Raw genomic sequence first — 18,350 nt, forward strand, 5'->3', positions numbered from 1 at the left:
ATATATATTCTTTAAGTCCTTCACATAGCATATTTATGATCGCTAAATTTTATTTTATAAAAACAACATCATATTTGATTATATATTAAAAAAATATTATTTTTTATATTAAAAAAAAACTAGAAAACCCTAATAATTTGAATAAGAATAAATAAACCAAGAAAGATATTCCCTTCAAATAGAAAAAGAAATCCTAGAAAAACATCATAATAAAAAAATAAAAAACTATCTATTTTTTTTTTCTAAAAACAATAAGCTCCTACATCAAATCTTTTACTTTAAATTGAAAAGAAAATATTATTCTTTTTCCAAAACAAAATAGTATAAGAAAGTATATAGTAGAAAGAATAAATTATTTTTTTATATATAAATTAAAATTTTTTATTTTTTATTCAAGTATCTCAAAATCTATGGTCAATATGTATGCAATGAAACTTAATGTTCTCATAAAAACCAAAGTGAATAATCCATGGTCAATATGTATGCAGGGGAGGAGAGGATAAGAGAAATGGGGGCTGGAATTTGGATTCATATTCAACTCGCTACTTGCATATATAACATGCTACTGGTCAAATTATGTATTTTTTTCTAAAATACTTTTTAGACTATGTAATTTTTTTTTAAAAAATCTATTATTCTAAATTAAAAAAAAAAAAAAAAAACCTCCTACGGAGGAGGGATGACCTTGTTACCAGAATGTCCAATCCATGACAGTGACGGCAAACTCCATTTTGTGGATATCCATGGCAGTCTACCTAATGTTCTTGCTGTGTCCAACAACTCTAGATCCTAAAATGGCACCTACCAACAACGGTACAGGCTACCGTGCACACGTCCAAACGCCCAAGTTCAGCGGCGAAAAAAGCAAGGATCCCATTGGCATGCAATTTATAATAATGATTTTCTCAAAAAAGAAAGTTTTCTGCCTCCCATCCCCCTTCTCATTTTGCTCGTATTTATTCATGGCTGGCTATCTTCCAAATTCTAAGTTTTAAACAAGCAAAAGGCTGTCATGATAACTTTGATCATCAACTTCCTATGCATTTCTTCGCCTTGTGTAATCTACCTATTACATACGTATATATTAGGGAACTTTGATCAAACACTACGTTTTGACTTGATATAAAATCTGGATTTTTCCCTTATCTGTGATGCGAATCTGTCAACTTCAACAAAAATACTGATAGACTCCCTAAATTATATGCATGGCCTTAAAAATAAATAAATAAACGAATAGGAATAACTTAAAAAAGATGGACTCTTAAATTTAATAGTTGAAAAACATGGGAGAGGGCTTCCCCTTCACATATAGTGCGCTTACCCCCATCTTCTGTTGTCCGTTTTGCATCAGTTCAAGGGTCATTGATTTTTCTTACACACAACACATGCACATATTATATATATATATACCACCGTCCTACCACCAATGAATCACAGCTGTCCTTGGAATGTAAACTGTTTTGTTTTTCTTAAAAAAAAAAAAAACTTCCTCGGTGATAATCTGTTGATTTAAACCCTATATTAATTGTAGTGTCAATCCCACTTTTGGTTATTTAAAAATTTGCTGTTTTTTACTGGTGCGTTTCAAATCTAGGATGCGATGGTATGCTCAGTTTTGTTTATATATGTTTCTGCGCGCTTACATAATACTAATTTGTCTTCTGAACGTAAAATGATTGTCACTGGTCTATATTAGCTGAGTAAATGTCTGGTTTATGGATGTATTAGATTGATGTGGGCCAGGGCTTACTGCAGTCGGTTCGCCTTGATTTTGGATTTTTCGATATGATTTTAAGAATTAGTAATTTTGCATGATGGTAACTTAACATTTAGGTTGAATATCCTCCAGGTTTGATTAGGTTGTGGGGGTTAATTTAACATTGTAGGCAATTTATATATATATTTCCAGCTTTGGAATTCATTGTTGTTCATGTTCTTATTATTTTTTAGTTTACTGATGTGCTTAACTGTCGACTTCGCGGCCTGCTTGCCTGTACGTTTCTAATTTTAATGGCTGTACCGTCCATTGATTTTAAGAATATTTTAAGGAGTGTAGGGTTGTTAAGGAGAAAGTGACATTTTGATTTTCATAGAACTTGATTGAAGACACGTTGAAATTTCTATAATATCATGCTGGGATGCTTTCGTATCAGAAGATTTTACGACGTATTGCTGGACCAGTGGATTATTCTCTTTTTGCAAGTTGAGGTTGTGGATGGCTATTAAATATGTCCATACCTTTTCTGTCCTTTCCGTTTGCTCCCAGTATGAATCTTTCTTTGAGTTTGGCATCACAGAAAGCATACCCTTAGGTCTTGTAGTTCTCTAATGGCCTCTATAGTCTCTTAATTATTCGAACACTTTATCTCCTAGGATGCTGACAAGCCCCCGTTTGGTCCTGCTTCCTTTCTGAAGGGCTCGCTCTGATTTCAAAGTCTGCTACATAAATTGTTTACGGAGCCTCAACTGAAAATACTTGTTCTTGATTCAGGATGAGGACCAGGAGAGGAAAGCGTGCTGAGGTATGCTTAACTGCTCCTTGACTTGGTACTGCTTGTGATTCTTCTTCTTCTTTCTTTAGATGGCCTGCATGTTGTTTATTTTGGAGGGCTGCATTTGATCGCAGGCTTTCTGGCCTTCACTTGTGATGAAGAAATGGTTGAACATAAAGCACAAGGTTAATGATTTTAGTGAAGATGAATACACAGAAACTGAGAGTGAAGATGACGGTATGGTTTTATAGCGTTTACTCGTGATGGTCTTTCTTAATTGTTTTCTGTGCTTGATCATGTTCTGTCAATTTTCATACAGCTTCCTCTGTTAAAGATGACAGAGTTAATGTGGATGAGGATCGAGCACATAGGATGCAGGGGAACCAATCTGTGTTTCAGAGTCAAATATCAGGCAATTATCTGTTTTGTATCTGTTATTTAACCTGTTTGCCATGCTCGATGCATTCGAAGCCTCTAGCAATTATGCAGCTCTCTTCTCCGCGATGCTGCTTTGCATGCTAATAATAGTTGTGTATCTTATGCTTCCTTGTGGCCTCGATGATTATGGAAAGATAGTTTTTAATCTATACAGATGCACCTTCAAAGGGCTATTCATCAGGACATAGGAGAGGGAAATCTGAAACTCTGCGTGCTCAATACATAAATACAAAGGACGTGAGGTTTGGATTTTATCTGCGTGTTCTTCGAATATTAGACTGAGAGGTTTTGATTCTTAAGAAGACAGCTTGAACACTTGGTTATTGCAGGGTGACAATCGGTACTTGGAATGTCGCCGGAAGGCTTCCGAACGAGGATCTTGATATTGATTGTTGGCTTTGTACAGAAGAACCAGCAGATATTTACATCATCGGGTAAGTATTACGTTACTTTGTTTTCTTATTTTGATGACTGGACATTTTATAAGAATTTCAATGTGCGGTATATCACAACATTAGTATATACATAAATTTTGATTTAAAATTTTATTTTAGGTAATTTGACAACTTCTTAAATAAATCTAAAACTTATCTAAACAAGTAAATCTGAAAAAAAAAAAAGTAAAAAAATCCAAAACAAAATAGAAAATAATAACAAAAAAATTCTAATCATAAAAAAAAAAATTAAATCAACTAGTAAAATATAACAAATCTTGAACAGTAACTTTTAGTCAATATCGAAAAATCTTTCTAATCTTTTATTGTTGTGAAATTTTAACAATATAGAAAACAAGGCCTCTAGAGCTTTTAAGACAACTTTCATCTCGATCCAATAGTTTTTAGATCTAATAATTTTTTATAAAACTGTAAATAAAAAAATAAATCTCTTGTATAAGTTTTCCTGGGTTAAAAAAATAATCTTACACCTATCTTCTTACTATAAAGACCAAATACCCTCTTTATTTTTATATTGTCATCAACAAGATGTGTGATGGTTTCTCCACTAGGAGTGGACACTTGCTTTACAACATTTATCTAAAGTTTAAAGAATATCAACACTTTTCTTTACAACTTTTATTTAAAGTTTAAGAATATTAATTTTTACCCGTTCAATTCTAAAATTCTCCTAAGCACATATGAGGCACATCCTTCTTTACAATGCACTTCATCAAAAATATCCCTCAAAGCATATTTAAACTCTGTTTGTTTTTGTATTTTGAAAACGTTTTTGAAAAAAATTGAAAACTTTTTATTTTGTTTCAAATTAATATTATTATTTTTTTATGTTTTCAGATTATTTTGATGCAATGATATCAAAAATAATTTTTAAAAAAATATATATTTTAATGTATTTCCGAGTGAAAAACACATTGAAAAAACAACCACAACCAAACTTTCAAACACCCCCCTAATTTGTTTCTCTTCTCATTGACATTGCAAACCATGAACTTCGTATTTCAATCTTCTTTTTCAACATTATCTTTATCATCATCAAGTTTTGATGGTTGATTCTAATCCACAAAGGAATTAGAATCATCATAACTCTCGGTTTCAACATGTATTCATCATCATCAAGAAGCTGCTTCCTATACTCGTACCTCTGAAACAGGTTCTCAAAATTGGTCATGGATTCGTAATCACTCTTCTCATGATCTCTTGGACTTCTCAACTCCGCCAACTGACGGGTTTATCTTACATTATGTCTCCCCATGTCTTTTATCATTAATCCTCAACACCTCTTTTCACTTCTACAATTTCTCTTCTATCACAAGCTCCTGAACATTTTTCTTCTGAGTTGAACTTCCTCATCCTCTCTTACTTGAACATATTATGCTTTGTAACATCTTTTAAACATAGTTAATTAGTAGCACACAACAAATAAAATAACCTAGAATTGCAACGCACAACAAGCAATAACGTGGGATCGTTGGGCTCTGTTACCAATTGATATAAATGGAAGCAACATAGGAAAGAAAACAAACATAAAAACACAAAATTTTGTTGAAAATGGATCACAAAGAAACCTAATTCAAAAATTTGTGATTGAATATTTTTATTTTCAAGTGATTTATTTCTATAAGAGGTTTACAACTCCTTAAATAAACTTGAAACTTGACCTAAACCAATATGGAAACCCAAAAATAAAAAAAGAGTAATAAAGTCCTAAATAAACCAAGAAAAATCCTAAACAAAGCCGGAAAACAAATCTAAACCAATTAGAAAAAAGAATCCCAAGCTAAGTAGAAAAATATAACAAATTTTGAATAATAACTTTTAAGCTTTATAAAAGGCCTTTACAATCTTTAATTGTTGTGAAATTATATTTTATTAGAAACAAGACATCTAAAATCTCCTAGTAAAATTTCATTAATGGTCAAATAAAAAATTATAACCAATAATTATGTAAAGTTGTACATTAAAAAAAAAATCTCTTACATCATATACCCAGCTTGTTTGTGTTTGCCATCGCTTCTATATTTTCTGATCTGTTTGATTCATTGTGTATAAGATTTTGGGATCTTAATTTCCCCTTGTAGAGAATAAGATTTGAAGTGCAACCATTGAAGCTGTTATGTTATTATGGTCCAGTCCTCCCAGAATTTGAATCTAAGGTTTTAAGTGGATCCTCTGCCATCCAAGCAGCACTTCTGTTGTCATTTGCTTCTAGAGCATATGCATGAAAATAATTACAAAAACAAATATGGTTGTAACCCACAAAGTGTTTTTTTTTTTTTTTTAATTCATTATTTTTTTAATATTAAAAAATAATATAGAACTATTTTCAGATTTCTCCTAACAATTTAAATTGAGATTGTTTTTTGACACTCAGCAAGTTGATGATATCAGAGGGCCGGTTTGCACCTCTCAGCCCACACCTGATCAGTTCCTCGATCAAATTTATCCAAAAATGTCATACTCGTAATTACCAGGTCCTGGGTGCTTGAGTCCAGAAAGTCCAGTTTTAGAAACAACTCCCTTAAAGCAGTCATCCACTCCTGACATATCTTGGAAGATCAAATGTGTCAGTAACAAAAACCAGAAGTTCATACTGAATAGGAATGTTTCGTCACCTTTAAAGAAGCAGATACTCGATTCAAACTCTATGTGCTTGCTTGTGTCTCCCGACTTACCATCAAATACTAGATGACTGCTGCCATTCTTCTCAAAATTCTATGTCCTTGCTTATATCTACTCATGTACCGTCAAATGCTAGATGACTGCGCTAATAATCATTCTTTAAGTTTTCAACGGTTCAAATTACTGCGTGAAGGGAATCCATTGTTAGCACACCTATGGTCTGAGAGTCATTTTATCACTTGAACAAAACTCTTGGATGCGCCTGTGTTCTTTGATTCTTTATACCACAGGTAGAGATTTTAGCATTCTGTTTATTTTTTTCCTCGAACAGTTTCCAAGAGGTGGTCCTTTGAATGCTGGGAATGTACTGGGAGCAGAGAGCAGCAGACCAATTCCAAAATGGGAGGCAATCATTAGAAGGACTCTGAACAAATCTCACCAAGCTGAAAGCAAACACAAATGTTTTAGTGCCCCACCCTCTCCGGTATTAAGAACTTCTTCAGTTGCCGATGAACTTGCCGATGAGGTTGATTCTCTACCATTAGAGGTGATGAATGAGGAATATATTGAAGCTGCTGATGGTTGTGAATCTGACATCCTTGAATTTGGCAAAGTTATTGGTATTGGAAAGAGTTTACACTTGAAGAGAGTATATGGCATTGATTGTGATAGTAGATCAGACTGGCCTGAACATTCATTGGCTGCGACCCCACAAGTTATCTCTTCCAATTCCAAGCTACGGAGAGTGTCTAGCAGTTCTGCAAGAATAGGTTTCAATTGGTCAGAGAATCCCTCATTATTTAGTCCTCAGCATATTGCATTGAACAGGAGTGGACTAAAAAGATCTCACCAGAGTTCTGGAGATTTAGGCTCAATGTGGTTGGAGCAGGAGCAGAGGCATAAGGTTCCTGAAGTCCCAGAAGTTCCTGAGGTTATTGATTCATTCTCCGATGTCTCTGATTGGTTATCTGAAGCAGAGGATGAAACTTTCTTAGAAGTACCAAGCGGACAATATTACAGTGAAATCATCAAAGATAATGATGATCCACGCCCAAAGTATGTGCGAATTGTAAGCAAGCAAATGGTAGGAATATATGTATCAATTTGGGTGCGTAAGAGATTAAGGAGGCATATAAACAACTTGGAGGTCTCTCCTGTTGGAGTAGGTCTTATGGGCTATATGGGAAACAAGGTACTTCCTGCTCTTCCATTTTTTTTTTTTTCAGCATGATAGTTGACAAAGAAATTGCATTTCTACATGCATTTATATAAAGTATTTAGACTTTTTGGTGCAGATATTTTTGTGAAACCTAAGTAGATATAATACACACATGGACCACAAAATGGAAAGAGAAATAATAAAGCAGTGTTGTAATTTTTATAACAAGATAGCTGTAAATGCAGTAGTTGTGGCAGTGAAAGACATCTCATGATCCTGTCATGCTATGGAGGCTTCTGTCTTAATTTTGCTAAAATAGTGAATAAATGTTTTATACATTGTTACATTTTGTATTTTAAATGGGACGAGATTAGGTCCTCCATATTGTGATATAATGCCGGTGTGATGGCTTCAAGCTGAAGAATATTGCATAGAACGTAGAGAAGATAACATGTTGAACATGATTGCCTTTGCTTTACCAGCATCTTATTAGAGGCTACTGCTGATGCAGGGATCTGTTTCTGTTAGCATGTCTTTTTTCCAGTCAAGGCTTTGCTTTGTTTGTTCCCATCTGACCTCCGGTCAGAAAGATGGGGCTGAACAGAGGCGTAATGCTGATGTCTCTGAAATTATTCGACGCACCCGTTTCTCATCTATCTTGGACACCAGTCAAGCACAGACAATTCCATCCCACGAGTATGAAACCTTTTGAAATTGAACTTCAATATTCACTATTTTTCATGACTTTGCTTCTTTATAGTGTTTCCAAATGATACTGCAGCATAGAATACTGAATTGCTACAGCACCAAGCATCTGTTTGCTTATTCATCCCATGAATGAATTTGTGTCATGCATGTCTGGATGCTGTGAGTGGATATTCACAGCAGGCGGCGTCTTATCTTCTCGGGGATTGTCTTTCCTAGTTTATTAAAATAAGATGACTTGAGTCTTGAGCTCCATCCTCCTGCTTAATAGTTTTTCATGATTTGTCTAGGGAATTAAAGTGGTTGGAGTAACCTAGGAAATCAATGTTTATGTTTTTTGTTTTTTCAAATTAAGAGCGATGTCATTGAGAAAACCTAGTTCGAGGAGATTAATAACTGAACTAAACAAGAATGCTGTTTCTTGCACATTTCTCATCTAATACAGGTATAAGCAACGTGCTATTCTTGCTCTTTTTCCTATCCTTTTGTATGTACAACGACATTTACTTGCCAGAATAAAAATGCACATTAGTTGTTTCAGCTTAAACTTTCCAAAAATCATGATATGATGACAAAGATGTTCTGATTTATGATCGTGGCTGGATGTGTTATTAGAAACTTTAAATATTCCTTTTCCTCGTGTGATTGTCATTGAAATTTAAAATCGGATGCTTCTGCACACAGTCAGATATTCTGGTTTGGAGATTTGAATTATCGTCTCAATATGTTGGACACAGAAGTAAGGAAACTTGTTGCTATGAAGCAATGGGATGAACTTATCAATAGTGATCAGGTGAGACTCATAAACGATCAAATTTTCTCCTGATAAGCATGTTCTACTAGCTAGGAGCTCAGGACAGATTATCTAGATATAATGTGGATCACACAGAACATATAGCTTTCATCCTTGCTATAACAACGAAAAAAATCGCCAAATCATAGGAGGAAACTATTGCTTCAGGAACTCCTGGATCTTTAACCATGAATGTTCTAATAGAAGTACAATAAAAGAGCCTATCTTTGAAGGAGACCTGTGTAGTATTTTAGTTGGTAATTAAGTATTCTGGATAGATTTTTACCAACTGTGATCAAACATGTTAGAAATAACTTCTTCACACATTGATTTGTCCTTCAGAAGTAATAGCTTTCTCATACGTGAGTTGTGTAATGACTTGCCCTTTCTGCAAATAATGCTCTCCATTTTCTTCTAAGCATCGTCTTGCTTGTTTTCTGGAGGAGCTGTTAACAGATTCATCTTGTGTGGCAGCTAAGCAGAGAGCTCTCCAGTGGGCGTGTATTTGAAGGATGGAAAGAGGGAGCGATAAACTTTCCGCCAACTTACAAATATGAAATAAACTCTGATACATATGTTGGGGAGAACCCCAAAGAAGGAGAGAAGAAGAGATCTCCGGCATGGTATGTACAGGTTATATGGAAATAACAGTTTGCCTCTTTTTCTTTTCTTTTCTTTAACCGCAGTTAGGAAAAAGAGATTGGTAGGAAGAAATCCAAGATTTCTGGTAGAAGTCAGCTCTTGTTCTCGAAGTTTGGATGTTAGAGAAGTAAATCATAGAATCGAACATGTGAATGGTCGTGGTCACCTAATTATGTACTTGGCATCATATATATGCAGGTGTGATCGAATACTTTGGTTAGGAAAAGGTATAAAACAACTTTCTTACAAGCGGTCAGAATTAAGGCTCTCAGATCATCGACCAGTCAGTTCAATGTTCTTAGTTGAAGTTGAAGTCTTGGATCATCGGAAGCTGAAGAAAGCTCTCAATGTCAATAGTGCGGCAGTGCATCCTGAGATTTTCCTCGACTGATGTGGGAATTAGAACTTTAGCAGATAGAAGGTAAAAATCTAGACTGATTTGCAGGTTAGATTGGACTACACGAATACTTATTAACGACCAGGTGATGAATGCAACAATCCAGGCTCAAATAAAGTTAGCTACCTTATACACAAAATATGAATTTGGGGTCACAATTGGTACTGATTTAAATGCAGGCCTAACCATGGATCTTGCTGGTTTTTTGTTTTCCTTTGAGGGTGTGCTGATTTTGTTGTCATATTCTTGGAAACAGGGAATCGCTGATCACTCTAACAAGCTGAAGATAGAAATACTCTTCCATTTCCTTGGACATAGGCCTCGAGCTTTTTTTGAATTTTTTGGAGATGAAGGCAGGAATAGGGAGTCATTTGTTATGAATTTTAGTTGTAACAGACGTAGCAGTGTGTCTCTCGCTTCTTTGGAATTAAACCTTCAAAATATATGTTCTCTGTATGGTTCATTGGTATTGTATAATAACTTTAATAACTAGGCGTTCTCTTCATCTTGCATAGAAATTTTGGAGTCACGGTCTGTGGACAACTAAAATATCTGTGATTAATACATGACAAAAGTTGTTATCGCAATTTTGGAGTCACGTTCATTGGTATTTCTCTCTTTTTTTCAAAATTTATTTTTTAATTAATATGAGTGTTCGGGATATTTTAAACGACTATTTAAGTTTTTTGTTGCCCTAAAAAAACTCAAACCTGTGTGATTATTGTGAACAAATTATGTTGAAGATTGCTTCATGATTACCACAAAGTCCACGTAACTTTTCTTTATTAGCTTTAGATTTTATGTTTCTAGCAAATAGAGTTGTCATAACTTTAGGAGTTTTTAATCTATTAGCATATCATAACATGATTTGTGGCTATTAGTTAGCATTTCAATTTTCTTTTTCTGCTATTTAATTGTAAAGATGTTAATAAAATAATGCAATTAAATTTTTTTTGTCTTTTTTTTTACCTAAAAATTATCAATTGGTATTAGAGCAATCTTTTTAAAGGATATGTGATGGAAATTGAAACTATTTTTTCTCAAAATTGTCAATTGGTATCACCTTCGTTTTAATTTTGTACTCTGTTCTAGAGAGCATTTTTGTGGAACAAATCAATATCTTGTTTTAGTTTTCATATATATTTAAGCTTGAGAAAAACAATCAGGTTACAATGTTGATTGTAAAGATGGATGATTTTCCCTGCATTGAGAATGATTTTGTATGTTCAATGAAATGTTGTAATTTTGTTATTTATTATGTAATAAGGTGTAATTATGTTTTGATAGAAACTAAATAATGGAGAGATGGTTTTTAAAAAAAAAAAAAAATACTCCATTTTACACATATATAATTATTGAAGTACATGAACATGTTTGTTTCAAGTACTTTAATTAGATAGAAATTTTTAAGTCATTATATGTTTTGCATAACTCTCAAATGATTTGAACTTGTCTACCTTCCCTGCTTTACTTGGTAACCAAATATATTTATATTTTTTTATCATACAACTTGCCTCTTGAAACGTTAAGAGTGGTGTTATAGATATTTTATGGTGCGTAAAATTATAGGTATTTTATAATAAATAATGCAATGTTATATTTAATTAAATAGAATTGATAAAGAAAAAAGGTTGGTGCTCATAATTGGTTTGATCAAGAGCATAAATAATTGAATCTTTTAACCTATATGATTGGCATATCACGCCGTTTGCATAATTCCCAAGTAAGCAGTTGATTTTTTCAATGTTATATTTAATTATCATCTGTGTATATACAGACTATATAGAAGGATTTTGGAAAGAAATAATTCTAGCGTAGAGAAATGGAGCCTGAGGTGGATAGAAGAAAGGAATTGGGCGGTTCTCTTCCTGTTGAGAATGTGCAAGCACTTGCTTCCAAGAACTTGAAGGATGTACCATCCAGGTATATCAGACCTGAAGTCCAATTCGATGAAGTTTCCATTGATGAGTCTCTCCGTATTCCGGTGATTGATATGAGCAAGCTTGTAGCTGATCAACCAGGTCAGCAAGATGAATTGGATAAACTTCATTTGGCATGCAAGGAATGGGGCTTCTTCCTGGTACAAAGCCTTCCGATTCTGTTTAATCTTATTCACTACAGGTTCATTTCGTTTTGATGATGCTTATGAAGGTTGACCCAGTTTGATGAAAGTTACTGTGATGGTTGAAGCAGCTGATCAATCATGGGGTTCTTGGAGAAGCCATAGAGAATATGAAGAGAGACCTGCAAGAGTTCTTTAAGCTGCCACTGGAGGAGAAGATGGCATGTGCTCAGACAGCAAACAACATTGAAGGTTATGGTCAAGCTTTTGTTATTTCCGAGGAGCAAAAGCTTGAGTGGGGTGACATGCTTTTCCTTCTTCCAAATCCCATCTCCCAGAGAAACATGAGATTCTGGCCAGCCAATCCCACTTCTTTCAGGTACATCTTGGATCCACATACATATTTAGCTTAAATAAAGCAGAAAAAAAGCATATTGAATACCTGATAAATTGGATATGGAGTGAATAATGGATTTATGATCTGGTGGCATGAATATATAAGAACAACTTTGGACAAGTACTCATCAGAACTTCAAGGAGTTGCTCTGTCTCTGCTGAGATGTATGGCCGTGAATTTGGGAGTTGATCCAGAGGAGCTTGCAAACCTGTATAAAGATGCTCAAGGGATAAGAATGAATTATTATCCACCTTGTATGCAGGCAAACAAGGTGATGGGTCTCACGCCACACTCTGATGCAACTGGATTGACCCTTTTACTTCAAGTTAATGAAGTGCAGGGATTGCAGATCAAGAAGAATGGTAAATGGGTGCCAGTTAAACCCATTCCAGGTGCCTTCATAGTCAATGTTGGTGACGTCATTGAGGTAAGATAGCATATATTGATGATGTTTCCATGTTATATAGATGAATGTTTTGCTTTCTAACTGGTCATTTTATAGCAGATAATGAGCAATGGGGAATATAAGAGCATCGAGCACAGAGCTGTTGTGAACCCAGAAAAAGAGAGGCTTTCGATTGCAGCATTCCACAGTCCAATTTTGGATGCCATGGTAGGACCTTTGCCAGATCTTGTCAAGGAGAAGGGGGCGAAATACAAGAGCATGACAGCTGAGGAAAACCGTACGCTTGTTATTACAAGCAAACTTGATGGCAAAAGCTTATTGAATGACATGAAATTGGGGGAGTGAAACAGTATTGAACAAGAACTTTATTTTGAAACAATGCCTTCCAGTGTAGACATGGCGGCGCTTGCGGCCTTTAGATGGTGTTTGGGAATGCTTCTGCGGCTGAGGTTTATAAAAAAGCAGCATTACACCTGTTTGGTTAACTACAAACCACAGGTTTATTTGGCGTGGGTCCCATTAGAAATTGCGTTTCAAATACAAAAAATGAAAAGCAATTATCTTTTGCTTTTCATGCGTTTCTGTTCTCTCTCATCACCGAAGATTTCCAATTGCTTCCCAAATGTTCTCTCGCAGACCCTCATCAATTTGCAATAAACTCTTCCCAACGGTAAAAAAAAAAACCCAAAAATATCACTGGTGTGTAGATCTACCAGTTTCCTTCATGCGGTTCTCTCTCTCACCACCAAACTTGCCCTAACCACCAACGCCAGACAAGCTTTTCTTCCCCTCTGTCCATTCAAACACAACCCGTCACCGATCCGTCCCTCCATTGTTACAATTGCAGAAAAAAAACAAGAGATTGGTCCCGAGAAAGGTCCACGAGCGAGATACCAGGTATTGTCCGTTCCCTTTGTCAATTTCTTTTATGTTTCTCAAAATCTAATTTCTGTAATGGGTTTTTCATTTTGCAGAACACAGCTGCAACACCGCTGCAACACCGTTGGGGTTCGCAGAAACGCAGAGACTGAGGTAAGTTCCTCCCTCATCTCCATCTTCTTTTTCGGTTTTTTAGATGAAAAATTTCATTGCTGCTGCATGCTCGATTACAAATTTATGATTTGTAAATCTTTATAAAAGGGACACTAATGGCTTGCTGAAAAACCCAGCCCTTAAACCGCCGTGAACCTTCTCCAAAAACCCCCTCTATCTTCTGTGTTCTAAATGGCTTGCTGAAAAACCCAGCCCTTAAACCGCCGTGAACCTTCTCCAAAAACCCCCTCTATCTTCTGTGTTCTAATTATTGCATTGATTTTTCAATCTGGAGAGGCAAATGACGAATCTTTTGAATTGTTGAATGCTCAGACTCTTGGGTTCTTATGATTTATATGCTTGAATAGGAAGATCTGATGCTCTCTATCTTTCGGCTTTTATGTCTTCAAGTCTCAGCGTTCATTGGTTTTTTTTTCAATATGGAGAGGCAAATGACGAATCTTTTTAATTGTTGTATGCTCAGACTCTTGGGTTCTTATGATTTATATGCTTGAAAAAAAACCGATCTGATGCTCTCTATCTTTCTGCTTTTATGTCTTCAAGTGCTTTCATTGTTTTTTTTAATTACTGTGCTGCCAGCCAATGATGCAGACCCTGATTTTCACTGAAAGCAGGGCTATCAATGTGCCTAAACTGTTGTTAATTCATGAACTTGGACGGTCTGAGGCTTGAATGGTTTTAGTTTTTTTTTTGTTTTTCAAGATTTTGTTTTCTATCTTCTTGTTTGAAAGCTAAAAACTTGCTCTGGACTCTGTTTTGTGCATGATGAGAAACATAAAAATTAACAGTTATCCCTTGCTGATTCATCTGTGCTGATTAATATGACACAAAAACTGTAGAGTTCTTTACAAGCTTTTTTTTTTATATATAAATTGTTGTAATCCCATCAGTGGTCTGCTTAACCGGGAAAAAAAATTAATATTATGTGTGTTTGCTTGATTCCTTTACGTTAGCCAGCAGATTAGTTGTTTTGCTCCTCTCTTTTTCGCAAAAATTCCCATGTTATGCTGAACTTTATATTTACAGTATCTTTTTAAAGCTATTTTGAACAGAAATTTTCGATCACCAAACGAGCTAGACTGAGGTAAGTTCCTGCCTTATCTCCATCTTCATTTTCTTTTGTTTTAGATGAAAAATTGCATGTCTGTGTACCTGCATGAACAATTACCGTGTGTTCGTCAATTGACAATTATCGTAATGAGTTCCTGTTACCATGTCGTGTAGGACTACTTTTATTTATAATTGTGCAGTCAAAATCAAAAATTTTTTGTTTAGTTTTGTGTGTTTGCATGCTGCGAAAGAAAGCTGGGTTTCTTTGAATGTATAAATAAATTCTGTTCTGTTTGTTTTTTCCCTCTATTTTTGAAAAAATAACAGCATGCTGGCAATGAAGTTTTGCATGATCATTCAAATATTATGGCTGAAACTGAGTTTCTGAACAGTTGAAAATTTATGGGTTGCAATTACATATCATTACAAATTAACATTCTCATTCTCATTGACATACATGCACGGTTAATGTTTTTTGCCAAAACACACAGCTTTTGTAAACGCTAAACATTGAGTGCTTTATTATTATATTAGTCCACGGTTTATTTATGTGCAGCAATTTAATTGATATCATTTTTATTCATTTCAAACTTTTGTTAAATGTTTTAAAAGATATCATGGAAGGTCTTGAATCTTCTGATAAGGCTGCTTGGACAAAGGAAATGTTGCATATATTTTGTGATATATGCATTAAGGCAATTGATATGGGAATGAGACCTAATACTCATTTCGATAAACCGGGGTGGAAATTTCTTATAAACATCATTCAAAGAACAAACTGGGCATGCATTCACTAAAACACAATTGAAAAACAAATGGGATGGATGCAAAAAGGATTGGAGGATATGGAATAAGCTGGTTTCTGAAACCGGTGTTGGCTGGAATAGTGAATTAGGCACAATTGCAGCTAGTGATGAGTGGTGGAAACAAAAAATCCAGGTACATTCCTTGTCATCGGCACAATTTATTTTATTATTTTCAAATTCCAGCCCTAAAATTTTACTAGTCTTGATCCTTCATTACTTTATTTAATTTATATGCAGGAAATTAGAGGAGCCAAAAAATTCAGACATGTCGGTATTGAGCCGTCTTTAAAGAATAAAATTTGACCGAATGTATTCCAACATTGTTGCAACTGGAGCGTTTGCATGGGCTCCTTCATCAGGTGTACCTGCTGGCAGTGGTGTTGATCCTGGTACAAGCAATGCCGACATTGCTGATGATGGTTTGGAAGAGGGCAGCGGTGATTCGGAGGAAGATGTGATTCCAGATTTTCAGACTGATATGGCTCGAATGGTTGGAGGATACATATGTCTAGCAGCACCAATACAAAAAGCGGCGACAAAAGAAAAGAACGAGATTATTATGATGTGCGAGGTAGAAAAGAAGAAAACATCTGGAATTGGTGTTAAGTTGCTGACAAGGTGCAATCATCTACTTGAGAGTATGTCGACTAAGAGTGATTCGACGTCTGTTAACATGGATCGCGAAGGCTGTAGTATTCCCGAGGTCATGGCTGAGCTGCACTCCATTCCTGGAGTTTCAGTTGACGATGATTTTCATGACTTCGCTACGGAGTATCTCAGTCTAAGAAGGAAAAGAGAAATGTGGTCCAGTATGGGCGATATGCAACAGAAGTTTCGATGGTTGCAGCGAATGTATGAACGAAGTAAACGTGCTTAGCTGACAAGGTATTATTAAAGTATCTTAACTGTTAATCAATTAAGTATGTTCAAGTGCTTACAATATTTATACATGTTTTGTTTTATTGTTGCAGAGTAATGGGATGCCGGTTTTTAAAAGAGTAGTTTCCATTTGCCGAAGTTTGTTCGAGGCAATGTATTTCCGGTAATTTATGTACTGTTATATTTATTAAACTGATTTACGGGATTTAACAGACTTGTATGAGAAATTATTGGTTGTAATGTTGTATTTTATCAACAAATTACAATGTTCAATGGTTGACATTTTAATGGAATTGGTTGGTAATTTACCTTAACTGATTTGTTAACTTTATATTTGTAATGTTGTATTTTTGCCTTGGCTGTCTAGTGTTAGCTTGTGAGGTCTGAAACAGAGATTGACGTGTTGCATACTGTTTTTGCCTTGGCTGTCTAGTGTTAGCTTGTGAGGTCTGAAACATCTTTTGCAATTACTGTTTGTGTTTTTTTCATTGTTGCCGTGAGCTGTGATGGGAATAATGTTGTTGCTTTTTCTTCCTTTTCTGTGTTGCTGGTCTTCCTACTGGTTCACTGACTTGCAATTGTTAGGAATGGGCAGCTACTGTTAGCATGTGAGGTCTGAAACAACATCTTTTGCAGTAATTGTTTGTGTTTTTTTCATGGTTGCCGTGAGCTGTGATGGGACTAATGTTGTTGCTTTTTCTTCCTTTTATGTGTTGCTTGTCTTCCTACTGGTTCAGTGACTTGTAATTGTTAGGAATGGGCAGCTACTGTTAGCATGTGAGGTCTGAAACAACATCTTTTGCAGTAATTGTTTGTGTTTTTTTCATGGTTGCCGTGAGCTGTGATGGGACTAATGTTGTTGCTTTTTCTTCCTTTTATGTGTTGCTTGTCTTCCTACTGGTTCAGTGACTTGTAATTGTTAGGAATGGGCAGCTACTGTTAGCTTGTGAGGTCTGAAACAACATCTTTTGCAGTAATTGTTTGTGTTTTTTTCATGGTTGCCGTGAGCTGTGATGGGACTAATGTTGTTGCTTTTTCTTCCTTTTATGTGTTGCTTGTCTTCCTACTGGTTCAGTGACTTGTAATTGTTAGGAATGGGCAGCTACTGTTAGCTTGTGAGGTCTGAAACAACATCTTTTGCAGTAATTGTTTGTGTTTTTTTCATGGTTGCCGTGAGCTGTGATGGGACTAATGTTGTTGCTTTTTCTTCCTTTTCTGTGTTGCTTGTCTTCCTACTGGTTCAGTGAGTTTTAGCTTTGTTTTTTTTCTGTGTTGCTTGTCAGGATGGATCGTACATGCATGTGCTGTAAAAGATGATTAATGAGCTGTAAAAGATGATTTATATGCTACTTTTACAGCACATGCATACATGTGAATGTACTGATTTTGAAAGCTGAAAAATTGTAAAATATACGTAAAGAGGATTGAAATTTTTTATATAAAGAGGAATGTGTACATCATATTTTACAATGACATAGCTTTCTATAACAAGCTTCTAAAAACCTTTCAATTGCACCAAATACAAGCAAGTTGAATACTTTTGTTTTGCTGGCTTTACAGGTATGGAAAAAAACTTATATTGCACCAACTCTATGATAGTATTTTTATTGAATGTTATTTAATTATTTAAATATTTTTATTAACAACATATAATTTTGTTTTTGTTTCCATGTAATTGAAGTTATGGATGATCCACGATTTAATAACATATTTAATGAAGATTTCGATGGTAATTATGATGATGTAATGAACCGGATTGTAGATCAAATTAATTATCCTAGTTGTGGAGTTAGTGGTGCTTCAGTTGATGGTGCCGGAGATGATAGTAATGGAAACGACTCCGACGACAGTAATGACGACGACGACGATGATGCCGATGACGACGATGATGCCGACGTTGACGGTGATAGTGATGATGACGATGCATTTATTATAAGGAGGCATTGTGATAGGAAAAAATTAAATTTATGCACAGCTGGAGCTATAAATGCGTA

The 18,350-nt window shown here is 35.1% G+C and overlaps 3 protein-coding genes, 2 non-coding genes and 2 pseudogenes across 5 annotated transcripts; all 7 read left to right on the top strand.

The window, feature by feature from the left end:
* The first annotated feature begins 2,145 nt into the window (after nucleotides 1-2,145).
* On the top strand, nucleotides 2,146-10,301 carry LOC118051736 (type I inositol polyphosphate 5-phosphatase 2). The gene is made up of 12 exons (XM_035062449.2): nucleotides 2,146-2,522; nucleotides 2,627-2,729; nucleotides 2,812-2,904; nucleotides 3,085-3,172; nucleotides 3,260-3,364; nucleotides 6,172-6,180; nucleotides 6,347-7,199; nucleotides 7,678-7,862; nucleotides 8,556-8,664; nucleotides 9,139-9,287; nucleotides 9,505-9,727; nucleotides 9,960-10,301. The coding sequence occupies exons 1-11, from the start codon at nucleotides 2,493-2,495 to the stop codon at nucleotides 9,695-9,697; spliced, it is 1,917 nt and encodes a 638-aa protein (XP_034918340.1). The 5' UTR covers nucleotides 2,146-2,492; the 3' UTR covers nucleotides 9,698-9,727; nucleotides 9,960-10,301.
* A 1,201-nt stretch (nucleotides 10,302-11,502) lies between these two features.
* On the top strand, nucleotides 11,503-13,554 carry LOC118051768 (S-norcoclaurine synthase 1). Its single transcript, XM_073408400.1, has 4 exons — nucleotides 11,503-11,783; nucleotides 11,897-12,144; nucleotides 12,268-12,589; nucleotides 12,668-13,554. The coding sequence occupies exons 1-4, from the start codon at nucleotides 11,526-11,528 to the stop codon at nucleotides 12,911-12,913; spliced, it is 1,074 nt and encodes a 357-aa protein (XP_073264501.1). The 5' UTR covers nucleotides 11,503-11,525; the 3' UTR covers nucleotides 12,914-13,554.
* A 354-nt stretch (nucleotides 13,555-13,908) lies between these two features.
* LOC118051782 (small nucleolar RNA snoR64a) lies at nucleotides 13,909-13,981 on the top strand (annotated as a pseudogene).
* A 78-nt stretch (nucleotides 13,982-14,059) lies between these two features.
* On the top strand, nucleotides 14,060-14,134 carry LOC118051776 (small nucleolar RNA snoR64a). Its single transcript, XR_004688090.1, has one exon. It is a non-coding gene; the product is annotated as a small nucleolar RNA snoR64a (small nucleolar RNA).
* Nucleotides 14,135-14,199: 65 nt separating this feature from the next.
* LOC140955454 (small nucleolar RNA snoR20a) lies at nucleotides 14,200-14,289 on the top strand. Its single transcript, XR_012169515.1, has one exon. It is a non-coding gene; the product is annotated as a small nucleolar RNA snoR20a (small nucleolar RNA).
* An 86-nt stretch (nucleotides 14,290-14,375) lies between these two features.
* Nucleotides 14,376-14,453, top strand: LOC118051772 (small nucleolar RNA R38; annotated as a pseudogene).
* A 1,331-nt stretch (nucleotides 14,454-15,784) lies between these two features.
* On the top strand, nucleotides 15,785-16,354 carry LOC118051733 (uncharacterized). The gene has a single exon (XM_035062446.1). It carries the CDS (start codon nucleotides 15,785-15,787, stop codon nucleotides 16,352-16,354), a length of 570 nt encoding a protein of 189 aa, XP_034918337.1.
* The last annotated feature ends 1,996 nt before the right edge of the window (nucleotides 16,355-18,350 follow it).

The sequence above is a fragment of the Populus alba genome, chromosome 3 (assembly GCF_005239225.2).
Source record: "Populus alba chromosome 3, ASM523922v2, whole genome shotgun sequence".
Taxonomy (NCBI): domain Eukaryota; kingdom Viridiplantae; phylum Streptophyta; class Magnoliopsida; order Malpighiales; family Salicaceae; genus Populus; species Populus alba.

Coding starts and splice junctions, on each gene's coding strand:
- LOC118051736 (XM_035062449.2), top strand. CDS start 2,493: ATGAGGACCAGGAGAGGAAAGCGTGCTGAG. Junction 7,200..7,677: donor TGGGCTATATGGGAAACAAG/GTACTTCCTGCT, acceptor CTGCTGATGCAG/GGATCTGTTTCTGTTAGCAT. Junction 9,288..9,504: donor AAGAAGAGATCTCCGGCATG/GTATGTACAGGT, acceptor ATATATATGCAG/GTGTGATCGAATACTTTGGT.
- LOC118051768 (XM_073408400.1), top strand. CDS start 11,526: ATGGAGCCTGAGGTGGATAGAAGAAAGGAATTGGGCGGTTCTCTTCCT. Junction 11,784..11,896: donor AGGAATGGGGCTTCTTCCTG/GTACAAAGCCTT, acceptor TGGTTGAAGCAG/CTGATCAATCATGGGGTTCT. Junction 12,590..12,667: donor ATGTTGGTGACGTCATTGAG/GTAAGATAGCAT, acceptor ATTTTATAGCAG/ATAATGAGCAATGGGGAATA.
- LOC118051733 (XM_035062446.1), top strand. CDS start 15,785: ATGTATTCCAACATTGTTGCAACTGGAGCGTTTGCATGGGCTCCTTCA.